The sequence below is a fragment of the Anolis carolinensis genome, chromosome 4 (assembly GCF_035594765.1).
Source record: "Anolis carolinensis isolate JA03-04 chromosome 4, rAnoCar3.1.pri, whole genome shotgun sequence".
NCBI lineage: Eukaryota > Metazoa > Chordata > Lepidosauria > Squamata > Dactyloidae > Anolis > Anolis carolinensis.
The window spans coordinates 131,553,822-131,577,015 of NC_085844.1; the positions used below are offsets into that span (position 1 = coordinate 131,553,822).

The 23,194-nt window shown below is 43.2% G+C and overlaps 1 protein-coding gene across 1 annotated transcript in view; it reads right to left on the bottom strand.

Annotated features, from left to right (window-relative positions):
- The window catches only part of lmx1a (LIM homeobox transcription factor 1 alpha), a 41,365-nt gene extending 23,384 nt beyond the window's left edge, over positions 1 to 17,981 (bottom strand). The window contains exons 1-2 of the mRNA XM_062977819.1: positions 17,845 to 17,981; positions 12,433 to 12,619 (exon numbers count right to left, since the gene is read on the bottom strand). Coding sequence (XP_062833889.1) covers positions 12,433 to 12,619; positions 17,845 to 17,914 — 257 coding nt within the window. The 5' untranslated portion in view covers positions 17,915 to 17,981. The remainder of the gene's footprint in view (positions 1 to 12,432; positions 12,620 to 17,844) is intronic.
- Between the last annotated feature and the right edge of the window lie 5,213 nt (positions 17,982 to 23,194).

The window sequence follows — 23,194 nt, forward strand, 5'->3', positions numbered from 1 at the left end:
CAGCTCAAAGCAGAATGGGATTTTATTCAGTTGCGTGGAAGGAGCCCTAGAAGTATATTCTACTGTGTTCAATAGGTCTTAACCCTTGGCAAATTTGTTTAAGCTAGTAGCCTTTAAGAGCACAGTCTGGCATTTAATATCAAGTTTAATATTAGGGCAGACAGGACAGGCACCTGCAAGGACTCCACATTGTTGTTTGCAGAACAATGACTACAGATTTTACTCCATATTTTGACTGTATTTTGCTCCATATTTTGGTTATATTTGCTTTTTTAAAAAAATGAAATTTTGGGATCTGACCCAGCTAACAGATACAATAACTAATGGATAATACCTAGCTGATTTGGTAAACTGGCAACAATTTCACAAGGTAATCTTCAATTTTCCTTTGACCACCCCCCCCCCCCCAAAATAAATCTACTCCAACTTTGATTCCAGTGAATAAATCCACTCAAACTGTGGTTACACCCCCCCTCCAGTACCATTAATATTTTTAATTCAAAGATTCCAAAATCTGTATTTTCAGTATGTGCTAAAAGAAGCAATAGAACCAACAGTGGCCCTTATGTACATCTGAGCTTTCTGTATTCTGAATCCCAAAGAAAAGTTAGGCTGAAACAGATTTATGTAGATAATTCATACAAATTTTCTGGGGTTGAAAAGACAGTGTCCTTTCAAACATGGGCTATCTTCAGGCTAAGCTGGCTGACTAAAGCTTGGTTAGTAATAGATAATTCACAGTACAATCACTCTAACTGCCATGGCTCCATCCTGAGGAATCCTAGCATTTGTAGTTTGTTCTTGCACTGGAGCCTTCTGACAGAGAAGAGCAATCATCTACAAAAATCCAAGATTTACAAAATATTGAGCCCTGGCAGTTAGCGTGGTATAAAATTGCTATAATTCTGCAATATGGATACAGTGAGTTAGATAAGCCTCCTGTTTTTGTTTCTACATGGGGAAAAATCAAGGTACTGTATTTCCCAAATGTTATTGTTCAGTCTTCTACAATGGGTATTTCTGTCATTTTTCATTTTAAGCATAAACTTTCTGTTGCACATCAAGGACAAAACAACAGAATATAATCAGGCAACAATTAAAGCAACTGAAAGATTCCCAGCAAAGTTTTGCACCCAGAAGGTTTACTGCAAACTATTACATAATCAATTTCCATACATCATATGACTTCTGCATTGAAAGTGGGCACCTCCTACTCAAATGGCTTCTGGTAAATTTGTGGAGAAAGCTTTGTTGCATCCACAAGGTTCAGGGTCAGCAATGTATTAACAGCAGCTAAGCATTCAGCCAGTGACTATCTTGTTTCCAAACAAATTATTTCTTCATCTATTTCAAATCCAGAAAGCAATTAATAATAATTAATAATAATTAATAACATCACAGCCCTGTTTCACCATTGCCTCACCACTAGCTACTTTCAGTGGGACACTGGATTCTATGAACAGAAGGATGGAGTGGCCATGGGGAGCCCTCTCAGCCCAGTAGTAGCAAATTTCTATATGGAATACTTTGAAAAACAGGCCCTTGAAACAGCACCAAAAAAGCCAACTGTTTGGTTCAGATACGTAGATGACACCTTCACAATTTGGAGCCATGGAGAGGAAGAACTCAGCAAGTTCCTGGACCATCTTAACAGCATCCACCCAAACATCCAATTCACCATGGAAAAAGAAAAGGAAGGAAAACTGCCATTTCTAGATGTTCTGGTCATCCGCAAACCCAATCAACAATTGGGCCACACAGTGTACAGAAAACCTACACACACAGATAGATACCTTCATAAAAACTCCAACCATCACCCAAGTCAAAAAAGGAGCACAATCAAAGCCCTGACAGACCGTGCACAAAGAATCTGCGAACCTCACCTCCTCCAAGGTGAACTCAACCACCTAAACTGGGCTCTACAGGCCAATGGATATTCCACCACAGACATCAGAAGAGCTGCAAGGCCAAGAACAAGCCATGAGAGTCAAGACAAAGATCCACCCAGAGGAAAGGTGTTCTTACCATACATCAAGGGAACTACTGACCGCATAGGGAAGCTGATGAAGAAGCACAACCTACAAACTATCTACAGACCCACGAAGAAAATCCAACAAATGCTACGGTCAGCGAAGGACAAGAGGGATCCTCTCTCTTCTGCAGGAGTCTACCGGATACCATGCAGCTGTGGACAAGTCTACATAGGGACCACCAAACGCAGCGCCCAAACAAGAGTCAAAGAACATGAAAGGCACTGCAGACTAATTCAACCAGAGAAATCAGCCATAGCAGAGCATTTGATGAACCAGCCTGGACACAGAATACTATTTGAGAACACAAGAATGCTGGACCATTCTAACAACTATCATGTCAGACTACACAGAGAAGCCATTGAAATCCACAAGCATGTGGACAACTTCAACAGAAAGGAAGAAACCATGAAAATGAACAAAATCTGGCTACCAGTATTACAAAACTCAAAAATCAGAACAGTAAATAAAAAGCAATACTCTGAAAAAAGAGGGTTTCCAGACATGAATCAACCAAGGGCAGTTAACGACTCTAAACAAAGGATGCCCCAGAGGCAGGAAGAAGACAGCAGATAAGCTTTTCAATGCTAATTTAAGTGATTAACTACACACATTCACACTGACCTCTCTCACCCTAGACTTTCCACAGATATATATTAACCTCTCTGCTTAGTTTTCTCCATACCTCACAACCTCTGAGGATGCCTGCCATAGATGTGGGCGAAACGTCAGGAGAGAATGCTTCTGGAACATGGCCACACAGCCCGAAAGACATACAACAACCCAATTAATAATTGTCATAAAAGAACACTAAGAAAGAGAAAAGTGGCCCAAAATTGTCAGATGAATACAGGACAAAACTCCTATAACTTTAATCCTTAACCCATCCTGCAGAAGGACAAGATACTATAAGGTTCTGCCAAGTAGATAAAGGTACCCATCCTCCCTTACTTTCTAAGCTTTAGCTTTTAGTTGCGAACTCCCAAAAGGCTATTGCCTCACCACTAGAGAACAGGAAGGTGAAATCCTCAGGTTTGCTCTTGTTGCCTGCAACAGAGCTGCCTTTCCTCTCGTCCCCCTCACTCACCCTTCTCCACTAACAACGAAACAGTCATGTAAAGATCTGACAGCTGCTGCTGAAAGTTGGAGTTTGAAAGTTTGAAGCTTAATGCAGCTTCACGGTATCTTGTCTTGCTTCCTGATTTGTTAAGGATTACAGTTACAGGAGCCCCATCCCACATGCAACTGGCAACCCTACCTTGGCCCTAAAGATGAATGCAAATATCAGAATCATAGAATAATAGAGTTGGAAGATACCACATGGGCCATCTTGTCCAAACAGAACAAATGACTCCTCCCAATCCATGCCATGTTCCTCTATGTCACTGTCTTCCTTTTTAAAAGAATTTTTGGAGGGAAGATATTGTGCAACCACATGAGTTTATTGCCTCCATCCCAACAGCAAAATGTAAAAGCATCTTTTTGTTCTTACGGAGCTCCACAGTTCTGAATTTAAAAAATTGAAGTAAATAATAATGGAAAAATGGAAAACAGTGATGGCTTTATTCATTTTCTTTCTTTGCCACAAGAAGTGAACTGCTGGCTATTTCAGGAAAGGAGAATGGAGCAGGATGAAAGGGCCACCCCAAAACATGTCCCTAAAGACATGTCAGTGGCACAGAAGACCAGATTCTTTACCTGTGTGTGCCCACAAGTGTATGACAAAATGGGCCTTATGACATATCGCAGGATGTGTAGGCAACAATAGGCAAAGGGCATCAGAGATGTGATATAAATGTGTGTGATAAGGTCCCCAGACGCCGTTGGCTCAATAAAGCTACTGTTAGGTGGACTGACAATTGATTAACTTGCCAAATCCCAAGGGTTCTTAACCAATAGCTCCTCTAGAGAGAAGTGACCAGTGGAGTGTGCCAGGGTTCTGTCTTGGGTCTAGGACTATTCAACATCTTCATCAATGATTCAGACAATAGAAAAGCATGCTTAACAAATCTGCAAATGAAATAAAATTGGGAGATTGCTAATATCCCAAAGGACAGGATCAGAATCTACTGTAAGTGAACTCAGCAAATCAGAGAGAGCTGAGCCAAATCTAACAAATTGAATTTCAACAGGGAGAAATATTTAGGCAATAAAAATAAAATTCACAGATATAGAATGGGTGACACCTGGTTTGAAAATAGTACATGTGAAAGAGATCTAACAGTCTTGGTTGATCATAAGCTGAACATGAGCCAACAACTGCGGCAGCTAAAAAAACCAATGGAATTACGGCCTGCCTCAAAAAGAGTATAGTGTCTAGAATTAGATCAAGGGAAGTACAGTAATAGCACCACTCTATTCTACTCTGGAAAACTCTGTTCAATTCTGGGCACCACAATTCAAGAAGGATATTAAGAAGCTAGAATGTGTCCAAAAAAGAGCAATCAAAATGATCAAAGGTTTGGAAGCCAAGCCCTATGAGGAGTGGCTTACAAGCTGGGGATGTTTAGCTTGGAGAAAAGAAGGCTGAGAGGTGATACCTGACTTGAACGCAGTACACATGAAAGGGATTTTGGACTCTTACTAGACCAGGCATGGGCAAACTTTGGCCCTCCAGTGTTATGGACTTCAACTCCCACAATTCCTAACAGCTGGCTGTTGGAGTTGAAGTCCAAAACACCTGGAGGGCTAAAGTTTGCCCATGCCTGTACTAGACCATGCTAAACATACCTAGCTCTCTAAGCCATTGAACTTTGCAGAGTGGGAGATATAGTACTATTCATTCCATGTTATTTCCGCCTCTGGTACCAAATTTTATGTTAAAACAAATCATGTCCAGAAACAAATCTCCTTAATCAAGGTATACTTATAGTAGTAAAGCCTCTCTGTGGTACTATCATGATTCTTTATAGATTCAAGGGAAGCAGAAGTATAATTCCATAAAAGTGGGCTTGATTCTTTTGCCAGAGAGTTTTTAAATTTCTGTTGCAACATGGTGCACATTGTCTTTATTACCTAACTTTATTAAAGAATTCTGGACATATTTTTAGGTTTTCCAAACCATGCTGGTGGTGGTGAGGTAGCAGTGTTGCCATAGGTTTTTTTTTTCAGTCAATCTTGATTTCTGATCTTGACATTATTGTTCAATGTTAATAATTATCTGAAACCCTTTGTATGTCCACAATACTCCCCCAGTGGGGGAAGGGAGGAAATAATCTCTTGAAAAAGCTGCTTAGTTGAGTGAAATCAAGGTTCAACATATAGTGCAATGCACATCCAAGTACAGATGTCCCTCAGTAGTACATGATTTCAGTAGGATACAGATTTTAATACATGCTTAAATGCACATTCTTTCTATAATGAATTAACAGTATCAGACAATATACATGTGCTAAGCATATCTTGATATTATAAATGCAGAGAAGTTGGAGGAAATGTTATTATTACCACCAAAAGAATGAGACCGTGGCTCACCATATACATAGATATGAACACAGGCACGTGCCTGTACAATCTGTGAAACAAATGATTCAGTCCAGTATGTTCCTTGAATAAACTCTTCTTCATCATAGAAATAAATTATGCTTTCTCAAGATATCCTGGGCTATGATGGATAATTTCTTTCCCATTAGTTTTGCCCTTACACTACAAACTCTAACCAATCTATCATTTGCATCACCCTTACATCGCATGTGTGGGAACTGTCCCTCCCACTCTTTCAGTTGGCTAGTATTCTCAGGGCTACATCTAAAAACAAGCCCAGTTCTAATAGTCCAAGTTATAAACATTTTATTTCATTAAATTTTTAATGCTCCTCTTGGGAGATTGCCCCGTAATTCTCTAATTAGCATGAATGAAAGACATGGATGGGAGCAGGGAGTTCTTTTATCTTAGTGTGTCTTAAGTAGATTTATCCTCTAATGGTTTTCATAGCAATGCACCTTGTCCATGTTGCTGTTAAAAGGATGCATACATTTCATGTGCCGCCGCCACCACTCCAGCTCTTTAGTTTTCAGTAAAGAAGATGAAATATATAAATAACTACATTATTTCTGTCTTCCTAGAAGCAATGAGTATTCTTCGTTTTCTTCATTCTAACTATCTCTTATCTGAAATTCTTCAGAATGTTTTGTATTTGGGATTTTTTTCAGATTTTAGAATACTTGCATTTGTATGCAGGTATTGTACATAATGAGGTATGTTGGCGATGGGATCCAAATCTAAATATATACATTTATAGACATAGCTTGAAGTTAATTTTATACAATATTTTAATAATTTTGTACCTGAAACAAAGATTGTATAAATCAAACCATCAGAAAGCAAAGGTGTCAAAATTTCATGTGGACAGTTTTAGAGTTTAGAATGCCAGATAAGGGATGCTTAATCTGTAAAACAGAAGGTAGATTATAGCTGAGGAGTTGACAAGGAGCTCATGCAGTAAAGGAAATCCATTGAAAGTTCAATGTGTTGTCGAAGGCTTTCATGGCCGGGATCACAGGGTTGCTGTATGTCTTTCGGGCTGTGTGGCCATGTTCCAGAAGTATTCTCTCCTGACGTTTCGCCCACATCTATGGCAGGCATCCTCAGAGGTTGTGAGGTATGGAGAAACCTCTCACAACCTCTGAGGATGCCTGCCATAGATGTGGGCGAAACGTCAGGAGAGAATACTTCTGGAACATGGCCACACAGCCCGAAAGCCATACAACAACCCCATTGAAAGTTCTTCAAATGTTAATGGAACTGTGTTGAGCATTAGAGATTTATCACGATATAATGGTGCCTTGAAGAAGATGTGGAAACAGGCAGGCAAAGAGAAAGGAAGGAAAACCCAGTGTTCATATACATCTAATAATATTTATCTGTTAGTCTGTTTAATTTTCTGTGCAGTCCTATGTTGTATATAAGAATATGTTTTAAATAATTTGCTAACATCTTGCCTGAGGTCCTCATTATTAGTAACTCCAAGCCTTGAATTTCCAACCTCCCTAGTTTGTCATAACTGGTAAACAGTATAGAAGCATATAAAAATAAAAACACAAGTTTAATCATGTTTGGGGCAAGGATATTTTTAATTATTTTGTTTGTGACTACAATTTACAGTCCTGCTTTCTGCATAGATCCCACAGCTTGCAATGGCTACCCAATCACTGCATAGCATCCAATGAAATCCCTCTATCAGCAAATGTGTTTCTGGCAACAGAATGAAGATGACATCTCCCTCTGTCCTTAAGCCCCCAATGAGCCCTAAAAGCTTGCTCTAAGGCTTGAAACCATCCTGGAGAATGTTTTTAGTACTTTGGAAAGAAACTATAGTCAGAGGCAGAAGGACAAGCACTAGTAGCCAAGCACTCCTTGATGTCCATTGTCCATGGATCTCTCATATCATCTGGCCATCATTCTTTTGCATGTGTCATTGGGACAAAGTGGAACAGTTCAAAAGCACTCAGCTTCTAAACTATTTTTAGAATATAAATAGGTCAAATGGCAAAGGTACTAACTAGTACTATATTAACTGTCTCAACTCCTGTCATGACTCAGGTGCAATGTTAACTAGCACTCATTATACTCCTTCATCCAATTTCCATGTAATAATCTTAATAATAAGGTCTGGGCGCATGCTTTCTACATAGATAATGAAACACATTTTCCCAGGAACATATTTTACATCCAGTGCTGAGGAAATGAACTATCCTTGCAATGGAAGCAGAACATAATGGGAATGCCTTAAAATACACAAAATAAACGGATCATAGCTGAGTTCTAAAAGTAGCACTCGATTTAGCTGTCATGGTCTGAGGATAATCCTATGCTTGCTATTTTGCCTATTTCATGAGAAAGAAAACTCATGACAATGTGCATCTTCAAAATTATCCAAAACAATGGAGATACATTAAAACCAATCTTGTATCCGTTTTCATCAGAGAGCAGAGCCTAATTTTTGGCATGAAAGGCTTGACGCCTCTTGGAAACCAGTTTTGTTTAAGGATTTCTTGCCCCACTTGTCCATTAATCTGGAGGGAACACCAAGGGAATCATATCAATGCTATTAGTGTAAATGAGGATGGAGAGAGGGAACAATGTGAAGAGGAATTATGATATTTCTGTTCAAAGGGATTTGTTCCACTGTCAAGAAGAGAAGCTTTTATGAGACCAGCATTAGGAAATAAAGCCCACAGGGAAATAATGTAAAGTCAACCATAGGCAGAATCAATACAGGACCCTGAATGACTAAGAGAATACCATTAGCATCACGGGGCAAAACAGCAGACATCCTATAATCATTGAAGAAATTACTCTTTAAATGTGCATGGTGTCCTAAGATGTTATATCCCAACAAAAACCTCTCAGTAGAACATAAAAAAAGATTGTGTGACATACAGAGTCATGTTGCTCAACATTAAATTTGTCCTAATGTTGTTCTTAATGAATCCAAGTATCAAATTATTTTGTCAACTGCAAAAACAATGGGAAGTGTAAAAAGGAATGTAGAGAAAAAGACTGCTGGTTATTGGTTGCATACTGCAAGATATCAGCCAGCATGCCAATGACTTAAAGAAACAGCTTCTCAAGATCTACAGAGATTGCAGGAACACCTCAGCCAGCGAGGGTCCAAAAGTGGCACATTAAAACCTGGAAGCTCAATCAGTGGCTGATACCGGATGAGAAACTCCCTCCTAGGCACACAGAAGATGCGGTGACTTGGAAGGCTTTGGGGTCACAAGATGCAGAGCCATTCTTAAGAAATGGGGCTTCAGAGTGGAGTCCACGACATGTGAGTGTGGAGAAGAGAAAACACAGAACACCTACTAAAATGCAGCCTGCCACATGCACAATGGAGGACCTTCTTACAGCGACACCAGAGGCACTCCAGGTGGCCAGCTACTAGTCAAAGGACATTTAGTATTAATGTCAAGAAGTGGTAGAGTTTTTTTTTTTTAAAAAAAAAACCTTTGTGTTTTCAAATACATTACAACTTGTACCCTTGGTTCGCTTCTGACATGATAAATAAATAAAGGTAATGCTCAAGATCCTGCAAGATAGAATCCAGCAATACATGGCGCGAGAGTTGCCAGATGTCCTAGCTGGGTTTTAGAAAAGGCAGAGGAACGAGAGTCCGAATTGCCAATATCCGCTGGGTAATGGAGGAAGCCAGGGAGTTTCAGAAAAACATCTATTTCTGTTTTATTGACTATTCTAAAGTCTTTGACTGTGTGGATCAATCACCTTGTCTGTCTCCTGAGGAATCTGTATAAAGACCAAGTAGCCACAGTAAGAATAGACTACAGAATAACAGACTGGTTCAAGATTTAGGTAAGGAGTATGGCAGGGCTGCATACTTTCACCCTCCCTATTCAACTTGTATGCAGAACACATCATGCGACATGCGGGGCTTGACGAATCCAAGGCTGGAGTTAAAATGGCTTGAAGAAACATTAACAACCTTAGATATGCAGAAGATACCACTCTGATGGCTGAAAGTGAGGAGTAGCTGAGGAACCTTATCACCAAGGTGAAAGAAGAAAGCGCAAAAGCTGGGTTGCAGTTAAACATCAAAAAAACCAGACTGATTGATAACTGGCAAATAGAGGAAGAAAACATGGAGGCAGTGACAGACTTTGTATTTCTAGGGACGAAGATTACTGAAGACACAGACTGCAGCCAGAAAATAAGAAGACATTTCCTTCTTGGAAGGAGAGCAATGACCAATTTCGATAAAATAGTGAAGAATAGAGACATCACACTGGCAACAAAGGTCCGCATAGTTAAAGCAATGGTATTCCCCATAGTAACCTATGTATGGGAGAGCTGGACTATAAGGAAGACTGAGTGAAGGAAGATAGACGCTTTTGAAGTGTGGTGTGGGAAGAAAATTCTGAGAGTGCCTTGGACCGCAAGAAGATCCAACTAGTCCACTATCCAGGAAATAATGCCCGGCTGCTCACTGGAGGGAAGGATATTAGAGACAAAGATGAAGCACTTTGGCCACATCATGAGAAGAGGCAGGAAAGCTTGGAGAAGATGCTTGGAAAAAATGGCAGGAAAAGGGAAGAGAGGCCGACCAAGGGCAAGATGGATGGATGGTATCCTTGAAGTGACTGGCTTGACCTTGAAGGAACTGGGGGTGTTATGGTTGAGCCTTATGGCTCCAATACTGGGAGACGTGGTCGTAAGACTCCTCGAGAGTCAGACTCTCTTGAGGAGCGAGAGAGGAAACGGCTGCGGGACATATTTGCAGAATCAACTGACGAAGACTCCTTTGAGGGTTTTACTGAGAGAATGAAGGAAGAGGTGGTTAGCTCAGAGGAGGATGACATGGAATGGACTCGTGTGAGGGAGGATTTGGGTGTTCCTGGTAATGATAGCATGGGAAGCGACTGGCGGGTTGCAGGATCGGACCCGTGGACGAGCTGGAGGGATGGAACGGGATCCACAGCTGGGGATGCTGTGGGGCGTAGTCAAAGATGTTTTAGCTCTGATGAGGATGATGATGATGAGGCACCTGGAATTAGGGTAACAGCTGATAGCGATGAGGAGTTGTAACTGGCATAAAATGGGGTCTTGAATCCAGGGCTAATTGCGTTGGGCAAGGTAATCTGGACGAACGCTTGGGCTCTTGTTGGGAATTTCCTGAAGACGGGTGTGTTTCGTTTGCTGAATACGTAAGTTACCAAGGACAGTGGGCATAGACGGCGGGAGGAACTGTGTGGGCTTTTGTTGTGCAACCTGTGTTTAATCTTATTAGCTTGACGGACATTATTTACCTACTCGGAATTGACGCTGGACTGGCTGACTGACTGACTGACTGACTGACTGACTACGACCTTGGACTACCCTTTCTTTGGCTATCGGTGGAATTCGTGGAACCTAAGACGCCTGCACCTGGCTATCGACCTCGGACCGGATTGGGACCCCGCTGACCGCTGCAACCCTGATTGATGTATTTGGACCCGGAGTTCGCCCGCTGCACGGAGGAGTAACAACTTAGTTACTCAACCACAGCTGTTGAGTAGCAGAGAGGAATCTGCTGCCAGTATTTATGTTTTGTTGAATCTTTGTTTACCAGCTTTTGTTTGTTTAAAGTGCCAGGCTGAAGTAAGCATTTTTGGTTTAACCCGGATTAAACTCCTGTTTAATCCGGTTTATCTTTTGAACCGTTTTGAGTGACTTTTCATATTGAAGGCGAGTGTTTGCCTAGCTCTTTGTTTTTTATGAGCATTTTTTGGTTCTGTATCTTTAATAAACTGTGTTGAATCTTATCTGGTGGCGTTCTGTCCTTGACAGGGGGTGGCGATGGCCGATAGGGAGCTCTGGTGTGGGCTGGTCCACAAGTTCACAAAGAGTTGGAAGCGACTGAATGAATAAACAACAACAAACATATTTAACCAGAATGGTCAGCATCTAATTCTGTTTGTCTATTAGTATTTCCAGTGAATTTTGAATGGCAACCCTTTGAGCATACACATCATTCATCAGGGGGTGATGGTGTAGTGGCTTATTTTGTGGTTTGCATTAGTTTTCTTCCTACAGTAAAATGTTTCTCAATATACAGTAGTCTCACTTATCCAACACTCGCTTATCCAACATTCTGGATTATCCAACGCTTTTTTGTAGTCAATGTTTTCAATACATCGTGATATTTTGGTGCCAAGTTTGTAAATACAGTAATTTCTACATAGCATTACTGTGTATTAAACTACTTTTTCTGTCAAATTTTTGGTATAACATGATGTTTTGGTGCTTAATTTGTAAAAGCATAACCTAATTTGATGTTTAATAGGCTTTTCCTTAATCCCTCCTTATTATCCAACATATTCGCTTATCCAACGTTCTTCCGGCCCGTTTATGTTGGATAAGTGAGACTCTACTGTAACACCAATCAGATAATGACCATTATTTTATTAAATTAGTCATTGGGGTGGACTAGGAATAAAAATTCACTTCAGGTGGCAACAGACAACGTGAATGGTCAAAATCTTTGCACACAGACTTGATTTCAGATTTGGTCTTTGATTCCACTCTGTGAGGCCTTAAGAACAAAATTTTAGAAGATAATTTAGTAGTTTTGGAAGGTCAGCAATATACTGTAGATATTTGGAATTGTGGGAATTGAAGTCCAAAACACCTGGCGGGCCAAAGTTTGTCCATGCTTGCTCCAAGCTAACCGGTCCAAGGAGCCTGCATTGCGCGCGCTCCCTCCTCACAGAACAGGCGGGAAACTTCACTCGAGCGGTTTTAGCTCAGGTGAAGGGGGCGGAGCTTAACGTTTCCTCCCAGGGAAAAAGAAGCGGGGAAACCCTTTTCCCTTGGCAAAGGATGCGAGAGGCCCCGCCCCGTGGCGCACGAGGCAGGTGGGTAAACAAGCGAGCGCGTGAGCGTGCGCGGGGAGAGGGGCACTTACTTGTGGTAGTCGAGGCGGCAGTAGAGCTTCCGGTCGCGGAAGAAGCAGGTGCTGCGTAGGGGCTCCCGGCAGGAGGCGCACCGCACGCAGCGCTCGTGCCACAGGCCGTCGTCGAGGCTCAGCAGGAAGCGCTCCGCGATGAGGCCCCCGCAGCCCGCGCACGCCGCGTGCCGCTGGGCCGCTCCCCCTGCAACAAGGGGGGAAAGAGGAGGAGGGCGTCACTCGCTGAGGGGCGGGGCTGCCTCCAGAGTCCTTTCCTCCTTGGCCTAGGGACACCTTGGGGTCCGCAACATCCGGGAACCCCGCCCTGAGGCAACTCCCTAGCAGTGCAAGGCCGTTGCTTTCCTCAAGAGCGAGTGGGCACCAAATATCGAGAGCCCAGCTCTCTAAGGGCCCTTCCACACAGGTCCTATATCCCAGGATCTGAGCTCAGTTTTTCTGACAATCCCAAATTATCTGACAGTGGAGACTGAGGGGCCCTTCCACACAGCCATATAGCCCAGAATATCAAGGCAGAATCTCCCACAATATCTGCTTTGAACTGGGTTATCTGAGCTCACACTGCCATATATTCCAGTTCAAAGCAGAATGTGGGATTTTATTCAGCTGTGCAGAAGAGACCTCACAGAATCCAGTTTAATGCAGAAAACCTGGGACCAGATCCTGGGATATAGGGCCTGTCTGGAAGGGCTCCCAGAATATCAAGGCAGATAATCCACAATACAGTATCTACTTTGATACTGCCATCTACAGACACACCCCAAGATGGAAGACAATCGTCCTCGAACGCCTAAGAAGTAAGAAGATCTGCTTTGAACTGGGTTATCTAAACTGGGTTATATAAACATTACTTAGGGTCCTTCCACACAGCCCTATATCCCAGAATATCAAGGCAGAAAATCCCACAATATCTGCTTTGAGCTGGGCTCTCTGAGAGCCCTTCCACACAGCCCTATAACCCAGAATTTCAAAGCAGAAAATCCTACATTATATTTTGTGCATTACTGTTTATCAATATTGTTATATTTATATAACATATTGCACAAGTTGTATATAATATAAATATATTACACTATGTAACACAATGTTTGTTCCTGGGTTATAACTGTCCTTTCCAAATTGGTTCTATCATAAACACATGGAATCCGTTTTATTAAACTGCCCAAACTTTGTTTTGGTGGGACATCATGCAGCACATTTTGCTATAGTTTTTCAATGAATATCCCACCAAACACGAATTGGTGTTTGGTTTGGACAACATTGTCCAAACACGAATCAAGGAACCTGAAAGGCACAGCAGACTGACTCAACCAGAGAAGTCAGCCATCACAGAGCACTTGATGAACCAACCTGGACACAGCATATCATTTGAGAACACAGAAATGCTGAACCACTCTAATAACTACCATGTCAGACTACAAAGAGAAGCCACTGAAATCCAAAAACATATGGACAAGTTCAACAGAAAGGTGGAAACCATGAAAATGAACAAAATCTGGCTACCAGTATTAAAAAACTCGAAAATCAGGACAGTAAATAAGGAACAACACTCAATAACTAGGAATTCCAGACAATAAACAACCAGGGCCAGCTAACACCTCCCAACGATGGATTCCCCCAGGCAGGAAGCAGCCAGGCATTGAATCTGCAATGCCATTAAATCCTAATCAAGGCAATCAATGACAACATTCCTGCTTGCCTGAGGCAGACAAAGGTTCTTTCTCCCACCCTGGACATTCCACAGATATACAAAACCCCTCTTGCCAAGTTTCCAACAGACCTCACACCTCTGAGGATGCCTGCCATAGATGTGGGCGAAACATCAGGAGAGAATGTTTCTGGAACATAGCCATACAACATGGAAAACACACAGCAACCCAACTTGTTTTCTGCTGCCCATGGAAATTAGGATTTGGAGCAATGGGTTCAAATGACAGGAAAGGAGATTCCACCTAAACATTAGGAAGAACTCCCTGATCACAAGAGCTGTTCAACAGTGGAACTCGCTGCCTCAGAGTGTGGTGGAGGTGCCCCTTCTTTGGAGGTTAAGCAGAGGTGGGATGACCATTTGTCGGGGGGGCTCTGATTGTGTTTTTCCTACATGGCAACATAGGGTAGGACTGGATTCAGAGGTGGTATTGCTCTTAAGGGAAGGGCAACTTCTCTCAGTTGTGTCTTGTCTTGGTTTGTGGGACAAGAGCAGCCTTGGAATGGATATGGATAGCGTTTTTGGAGCGATTTGCCCTACAAGACTTGTAAACAAGATTACAAGAGAGCATTCTGTCCAACTGGTGCTAAACTATCAAGCAGAGTTTGGGGTGCACTCCTTCCTCCTCTTCCTCCTCGCCATTGTTGTTTTGAATTTTGTTGAACGAAGCCTATTTTTCGGGCTTTTGGGGGGGATTAACAACCGGGGATATTTTTCTCCTTGCCTTTTCCCAATGTTTTTATCTTTAATCGCGTTTTGACAGCCTTTCTCTCGAGATAGTAGACCAATTAGATCCCGCTTTCGTTTTCAGAAAGGAACAAACTGGTTTTGCGTGTTTACCCTCACAAAAAACAAGTTGCGCCTCCTCTTTGTATTTAAAAAGCGGTGTTTTGCGACTTTCGGGTGGCTATTTCTCCCTCTGTTTCTCCTGGCCGTTTTTAAAGAAGCTGCTGGACAGGCATTGATTCAGAATAGGAAACACTCTGTGCATATATTCAGTAGAGAAAAAAACCAAAGCGTGTTGAAATCCAAAGGGTTCTCTCCCCCTTTTCGTTAAATTATGATTATAGTTATTTCTGAGATGAAATAAAATGTAATTAACATTAAAACGGACCGGGGAATAGTTGATTCTGAGTGACACTCATTTAGTGGCACAGGATAAATGAGCAAAATTAATGGCGGCATCATAGCAATTGGTGATCCTGATTTTATTTTCCGTTATATAACCCGTTGATATAACCCAGGATATCAAGGCAGAAAATCCCACAATATCTGCTTTGAATTGGGTTATCTGAGTCCACACTGCCATATAATCCAGTTCAATGTGGATTTTATTCAGCTGTGTGGAGGTAGCCGAAGAGATCTAACAAGATTTGTCAGATATGGTAGTAAACTGCTAACTAGTGTCAGAAAACCCTGAAACTAACAATTCCTTTAGGCTGCTCACACAATCCACAATACTGCAACACAACCAGGTACTGTACTGGGTCTGGAAAATCAACTAGTGAGCATTTACTAATGGGCATTGATTTTCTGGAGTATCAAAAAGCGACATAACCAGGTATGCAGCTCAAAGATTAAAAAAATGCCCTTTTTGCTATCAGAATTCTCAGGCAAAACAGACCACAAACACAAAATCTTCCGCTGTGTTTTAGTTGTTGTATTTTGTTGTATGTTCTTGTAAGTCGCCCCGAGTCCCTTCGGGGAGATGGTGGCGGGGTATAAAAAAAATTATTATTATTATTATTATTATTATTATTATTATTATTATTATTATTATTATTATTATTATTATTATTAGGGACCTGAAGCGCTTATTTTAAAGAAAAAGACAGGTTTGCAAAATAATAAAACCCAGAATGATTGTGTAATGGTAAATATTGCGGGGAAAGATGCCTGGAACCAATCTTTTACAAACTAAAAGGAGGAAACTAGATATGTTTAGTAATTATTTATATTTTATATTATTTATTATATATAATTTAATAATTATTATTTGTCTTGTGACTGAGGCTGGCTCTGCACTGCCCTATATCCCAGGATCTGATCCCTTTGAACTGGATTATATATGAGTCTCCACTGCCATATAATCCGAGATAAGGAGATACATTGGGATCAGATCCTCGGATATAGGGCAGTGTAGATCCAGCCTAAGAACGGCCCTATTATACTGGAGTGGATTTTGTGGATGTATATTCCCCTTTTCCCCCCGACACGTTTATTTTACTATGTTTTCCTCTTCCAAATGAGTCTAGGGATGCAAATAAAATTGGAGTCCAAAGAAGGAGACACCACCCCTTCTTTAGGGACCCTTCCACACAGCCATATAACCTAGATTACCAAGGCAGAAAAACCCACATTATCTGCTTTGAACTGGAATATATAGCAGTGTGGACTGAGATAACCCAATTCAAAGCGGATATTGTGGGATTTCCTGCCTTGATATTCTGAGGGCTGTGTGGAAAGGGTAAAATGCGGGGGGAAACTGAAATGCTGGTAGCGGATAATATGTAGTCAGTGACACAGTGTCAACATCCGCTTTCAGGATTTGGGATTATATAAGTTGCAATAATTATATCGCATATATCTGCCTAAACGCGCCTACTTTAAGCTTAGATTCTTTGATTCAAAGCATTATAAATATCTCTCAGTAAAAATAGTATTTAATAGGCGTTGATCCTTAAAGACTAAAGTAAGGACTGTGTTGTCGAAGGCTTTCATGGTTTATTTATCTGTGGACTGTTCAGGGTGGGAGAAAGAACTCTTGTCGCAACATGAAAATGAACAAAATCTGGCTAGCAGTATTTTTTTTTTTTAAAAAAAACAAACTCTAAAATCAGGACCGTAAATAAAGAACAACACTCAGAAAACAGGGGAATTCCAGACAAGAAACAATCATGGCCAGTTAACACCTCCCAACAAAGGATTCCTTCGGGCAGGAAGCAGCCAGGCTTTGAAGCTGCAAGGCTATTCAAATGCAACATTTACACTTGCCTCCAACAGTTCCCCCCAACAAAGGAATCCCTCAGGCAGGAAGCAGCCAAGCTTTGAATCTGCAAGGCTAATCAAGGCGATCAGTAGCAACATTCACACTTCCCTCAAACAGACAAGAGTTCTTTCTGGACATTCCACAGATATATAAACCCCACTTGCCTAGTTTCCAAGAGACCTCACAACCTCTGAGGATGCCTGCCATAGATGTGGGCGAAACGTCAGGAGAGAATGCTTCTGGAACGTTATTGTAGACCAGGCATGGGCAAACTTTGGCCCTCCGGGTGTTTTGGACTCCAACTCCCACAATTCCTAACAGCCTACCGGCTGTTAGGAATTGTGGGAGTTGGAGTCCAAAACACCCGGAGGGCCAAAGTTTGCCCATGCCTGTTGTAGACAGAGATCCTTATTCATAGAATGGTAGAGTTAGAAGACACACACAATACGAGATTTCCAGTCAAACACGATCTCCAGTCAGATCGCCATCCAAGCTATGTTTCAAAGCCTTCAAAGAAGGAGATGCCAACATTCCAACCTAAACATCCCCAGTCTGCACAGGACCAAGAATGATAGCAACTGGGATATGTTAGTATATAATAATTATAATGCGTTGGGAACCCTTTTTTTGGAGGAGCGGGCGGGTTTTTTCCCCGAAGGAGGGAAAGGAAGGCAAGGGACAGAGGCTGCCCTGTCCGGAGACGCAAGGCACTCACCCAGCGAGGAAGAGGAGGCGAGAGAGATCTTCGGAGAAAGCGGCTGCCCCATCTTCACGGCGTCCAACATGGTCCGAGGAGCGCGCCGTCAGGACAAGCGAGACAGAAAGGAGGGAGGGAGGCCGAGGAGGTCGAAAGGGAGGCTGCTCTCTCCCCCTCCCTCCCTCCCTCCCCCCCTCTCTCCACCAGTCTCCCCTCTGCCCTGGCGCCATCCTCATCCCGGCCTCCTCAACCTGTCGCCCTCCAGCTGTTTGGACCTCCAACTCCCAAAAGCCCCTGCCAGCTTCTTCAATGGCCACCAATGCCAAGAGTCGGAGGGCGTCAGATTGAGGAGGGCTCATTGAATCCTCCCGGAGGAGGAGGAGGCGAGAAAAGAGAATAACCCGCTAGGACAGGGTTTCTTAAACTTTAGGGAAAGATAAAGTTTTCCCCTTGACATTAAGTCCAGTCGTGTCCGACTCTGTGGGGTTGGTGCTCATCTCCATTTCCAAGCCGAAGAGCCGGCGTTGTCCGTAGACACCTCCAAGGTCATGTGGCCGGCATAACTGCATGGAGTGCAGTTATCTTCCTGCCAGAGCTGTACCTATTGATCTACTCACATTTTCATGTTTTCGAACTGTTTCTCGATCCGTAGAGATGCCAAGATGCTTGTTTATACAGCCACTAGCTGTGCCCGGCCACGCGTTGCTGTGGCGAAGTATGGTGGTATGGGAAATAAAGTATTGAGGAATTGGTGGTAGCTAAGGTAAAGGGTAAAGGTTTTCCCCTGACATGAAGTCCATTATAAATGGGTTATATAGCTGTGTGGAAGGGCCTTGAGTCTACACTGCCATATAATCCAGTTCAAATCAGATAATCTGTATTTTATAGGCAGTGTGGAAGAAGCCTGAGGCCTAACTCTGCCTGTCCCCGGGGCTGAGTGGGTTGCTAGGAGACCAAGTGGGCAGAACTTAGCCTTCTAACTGGCAGCAATTGGATAAAAACAATTATCCATCTCCTTCTAATTAGGACTTAAATTTTCTTTTCTTTTTGTTGTATGAACGTAGAGGCATGGATGAGGGGTTGTGCTGCCAAGTTTAGTGTTTCTGGGATGTGTAGTTTTGCTGTTTTGTCCTAGGCTGAAATTTCATTACTCTTCTATATATATAAAAGAGTGATGGCATCAGGGCAGTGGACAAAACAACAAAACTACAGGCCCCCCAACCTCGAAATTTGACAACACAACCCATCATCCACGCCTCTAGGTTGATACAAAAAAAGAAAAGAAAAATAAAGTCCTAATTAGAGGGAGAGCAATAATTGTTTTTATCCAATTGCTGCCAGTTTAGAGGGCTAATCTCTGCCCACTTCGTTGCCTAGCAACCAAGGGACAGCCAGGTTTCAGTTAGGGGACAGGCAGATTTAGGCCTCACTTAGACTTCTTCCAGAGATTATCTAATTTGCACTGGATTATATGGCAGTGTAGACTCAAGGCCCTTCCACACAGCTATATAACCTTGACTCCACACTGCCATATAAGCTATATAATCTTGACTCCACACTGCCATATAATCAACTTCAGTGTGCATTTTATACAACTGTGAAGAAAGGGCCTCATATAATCCAGTTCTGAGCAGATAATATAAGATTAGAAATATACAGTAGAGTCTCACTTCTCCAACATAAACAGGCCAGCAGGATAAGTAAATATATTGGATAATAAGAAGGGATTCAGGAAAAGCTGATTAAACATCAAATTAGGTAATCGTTATACAAATTAAGCACCAAAACATCATATTATACAACAAATTTGACAGAAAAGGTAGTTCTGTGATCGAGGTGACCTCCCCTCCAGGACTTTGTAAAAGATAGTTCAAAAATCAAGACTTTATGTTCTATATTCCATATATTTATAGTAGAAGGTGATTGAGACTTTTTACTGGAGTTTACTGTGGATTATCCCTGCATTCTGAGGCAAGAGATAACAACTTCATGGATTGTGAAATCATGTTGCTTGAACCCCACTTCTATGTTGAATTCCCCAGATGTTGTGAACTTCGTTCTGATCAAATGTTTCCTATTACTTATATCGATTGTTTATATCATTCATGATTCCCCTTTATGCAATGTCACCCACCTTTATGGATTCTCCTTTTCTTGAAAGCTGCCTATCTGCCTATATGTATTTATACTCTTTGGGATCCCCGGAAAATATGTGTTTTTCCCAGCTGGGTTTATATTCCAACTTTATTTTTAATTTTCATTTTATCCCATATAATTGGCAGATCATGAAATCAAATGGGAAATATTATGACCCCAACCTGAACTCTAGCCCCATGACTCAGACCTCCCTTCCCAAAAACAAAAGGATAATCTGCCACAGTTTAATCCCATCTCATTCCGATCGCATGGACAATATAGGGCGAGTCACCAAACTCCTAAAGGTGACTCGCCCCCAAGGCAAACATTGTCACATCTCAGGCCAGGACGCCGCAGGAAGGCACCCTGTGGGGCCGTCAATGATGGCTCATCACCACCCATCACCACTTCCTGTCTGACACCCCAAAGACATATCTAAAATCTGCGAACGTGACAGGACCCCGGACATCCTTGATGGGTGTCATTAATTCCTTTAGAAATTGGCTGGGCCAGAATTAATCCGATGTTTCCTGTCCGGTCACCGCATTGTTTCTATAGCTCCCGCCTCCTCCTCTCTGATTGGCCCGAGGGGGGACAAAAAACGGCTCCCCATTGGGCCAGCAGGGCAAGGCGGGAAACGAAAGCCCGCCTCGTTCAACCTCTCAGCCTATCCGCGATCAGATGGGCAGGGAAGCGGGGCGGGAAATTCAAAGGGCTATCAGACCGAAACATTGTATAAATATGACTTTATTTGAAACATATGTTACGCTAGTAGATTGAATGATCGCTATTAGCGTCCTTTTCAGCTGAATTGCTCAATAAAAACTCCTTGGCGGATTTTCCTTCAACTTGGCGGACCTTCTTCATTTCAGGCTTCAGGTTGTATTGCGGCTTATATTCTTCTTTTGGCTTCGCCAAGGTCCGTTCCCTCAGGACCGGATCGGCTTCCTTCTAAAGGGGCCCGATCCCCCAAACGCGGTCGACAACATAATTTGGCTTTACCACGAAGGGACTTGCTTGGAAGTTCCAAAGATCAATTTCTAGGCTAAAATTCCAAGCGGCGACCTTGGTCCAGATATTCTGGAACAGGTTGGGGAGAGAAACGGCTGCAAGGAGGGCCCTCCGACCAACAATTTGACCTCATTTCACACCCAAATTTCTCTGGCAGTCCCTTTCTCTCTCTAGATCTGATTCAGGGTACTGAACAAAGGAGCCAGATAGGAGGAAGCAGATTTTTAGCTCCTCGAAGGAAAGGCGCCAACGTGAAACAGGGGACGCCCTGTAAAAATAAAAGGGAACCGGCCCCGTTGTTAAGACCCAGGTGGGCGGAGTTCTGGAGGTATTGCACTTCGGATCAGGGCTCGGTAACAAATTCCTGGTGAAACGCGGGAACATCTGGCGCCCGGTGGTGTGTGAGAACAGTCTGGCTTGTAAGATTACAGGTTCTAGGATCGTGGGGTAGGGGAACGATTGTGTTCCCGGGGCACCTGCGGATCCCACGAACGCCAGCCATTCAGCCTTGGTGTAGGGAGAACTCTTGAAAGGACGAGTTGCATCCAGCCGGTGGGTGAGTCGTTACTCCATTAACTGTCAGGTACTGGGCAGGGGCTGAGCCAAGGATGGGTGTTTGTTCAAGCACGTCTAGGGTGTCCCACCCCAGCAGACATCCCCAGGGATTCTCCATTGGGAAAGATCCTGGCCAATTGGGGTGGGCTTTGCATCGAAAAACATGGTGCAGGCCAGGTTGGGCTAACTCAGAGCACATAAGTGGCCCCTTGTGGCCCTTGAAGGGGGAACAGCTTGCCCCCCCCCCCCTTTTGCTCGAGTCGCCGAATTCGGAGTGTTGACCTAAGGTGACTCGCCAGGGGGAGGGCAAGTGGTCCCAACTTGCTTATGCTGCAATGTACATGGCCCTAAGCCAGGGAGAGAATCGGAGGGGGGGAGGGGGGCCCACGTCTTCCCATGCAGAGATTTGGGCTCCAAAAACAGCCCCCCAAAGATTCCCCCCTAGACCCTTTTCCCCTTACCCCCTCCTCCAGAGGATTTTCTGGACACATTTGCTTGCCTTCTCCCCACCCCATCAGCCCCCTCCTCCAATCCCCATCCCCACCTTTTCTCCTCACCCTGAGTCCTACACTGATCCAGGACTCCCAAATTGGCCTTCCAAGGGAACCCTTACTTCAGGGATCCCCCCCCCCCAAGAAATTCCCCTCCAGAGAGTTCAGCCCAGTCTAACGTGAAGGAGGGCTCCCAGCCCCCTCCCCTCTCACCCCGAAACACACCTGATCCAAAACACTGTTCACACTCTCTCAGCCCCCATCCCAGCCGTTCCTTTGAAGCCTGATGCCCCCCCCCCCCAAATTGTATCTGCCCCTGCCACTCAACTCCTGCCACATTCTGAGTTTTCCTCAGATGGGAAGAATCGCCCCACCATCCCCCTCCTTCTCTTGCCCCCACCAGGCTCTCTCTCTCTCTCTCTCTCTCTCTCTCTCTCTCTCTCTCTCTCTCTGCGCTCATTCCTCTCTTGGAGAGACAGGAGAAGGAGGGGCCGCGGGGAGATTGTGCAAAGAGGACACTTTTTTCCTCTTCCTGTTTTTGGAGGGGCAAAGGGGGGAGAAGATTCAGTCCTGAAGCCTGCCACCAAGATCTATAGTTCTCCAAGGATTGCTTCCTTCTTTCAAATCAAATCTTCTCCAACTTGATATTCTGCCTTGCCTACCCTCAAATTGTACCCTTTTTTTCTTTTCTCTCTCTTTCTCTTCCCCGGCCTGAGTGAAAATCTCTCTCTCTCCCTCAAATCTCAAATCCATTTCTCCTCTCCTTCCTCTCTTCTCACCTTTTAAAATCCCTTATTTCCCTTTGTTCCCATTTTCTAGACACTATCCCTAAGATTTTACCTCAGTGTTGTCTTATATTTCCTTTGGTCCTTACAAAAGGGGGGAGGGGGGCCATTCCTTTAGCCGCTTCTGTTTCTTAATTTCCCCTTTTTCTTTCTTTCCCATCTGGGAAGCATGGCAAAGGATTTGGGTGGGGGAAGGGGGACTCCCAGAAAAGTGTTGGTTAAATTTTGTGTGTTTATGTAATGTGTGGCCTGTAAACTCTTCTCTACTCATCCCTTTGCCTTAAAAGCCACCAGTGATATATAGTTTTCTGGGAAGGAGGGCTGGAATGGACTAGCTTAGTGCTATGCTCTCTCTCTCTCCCTTTTCTTCTGTGCCATCTCACCTCCCTA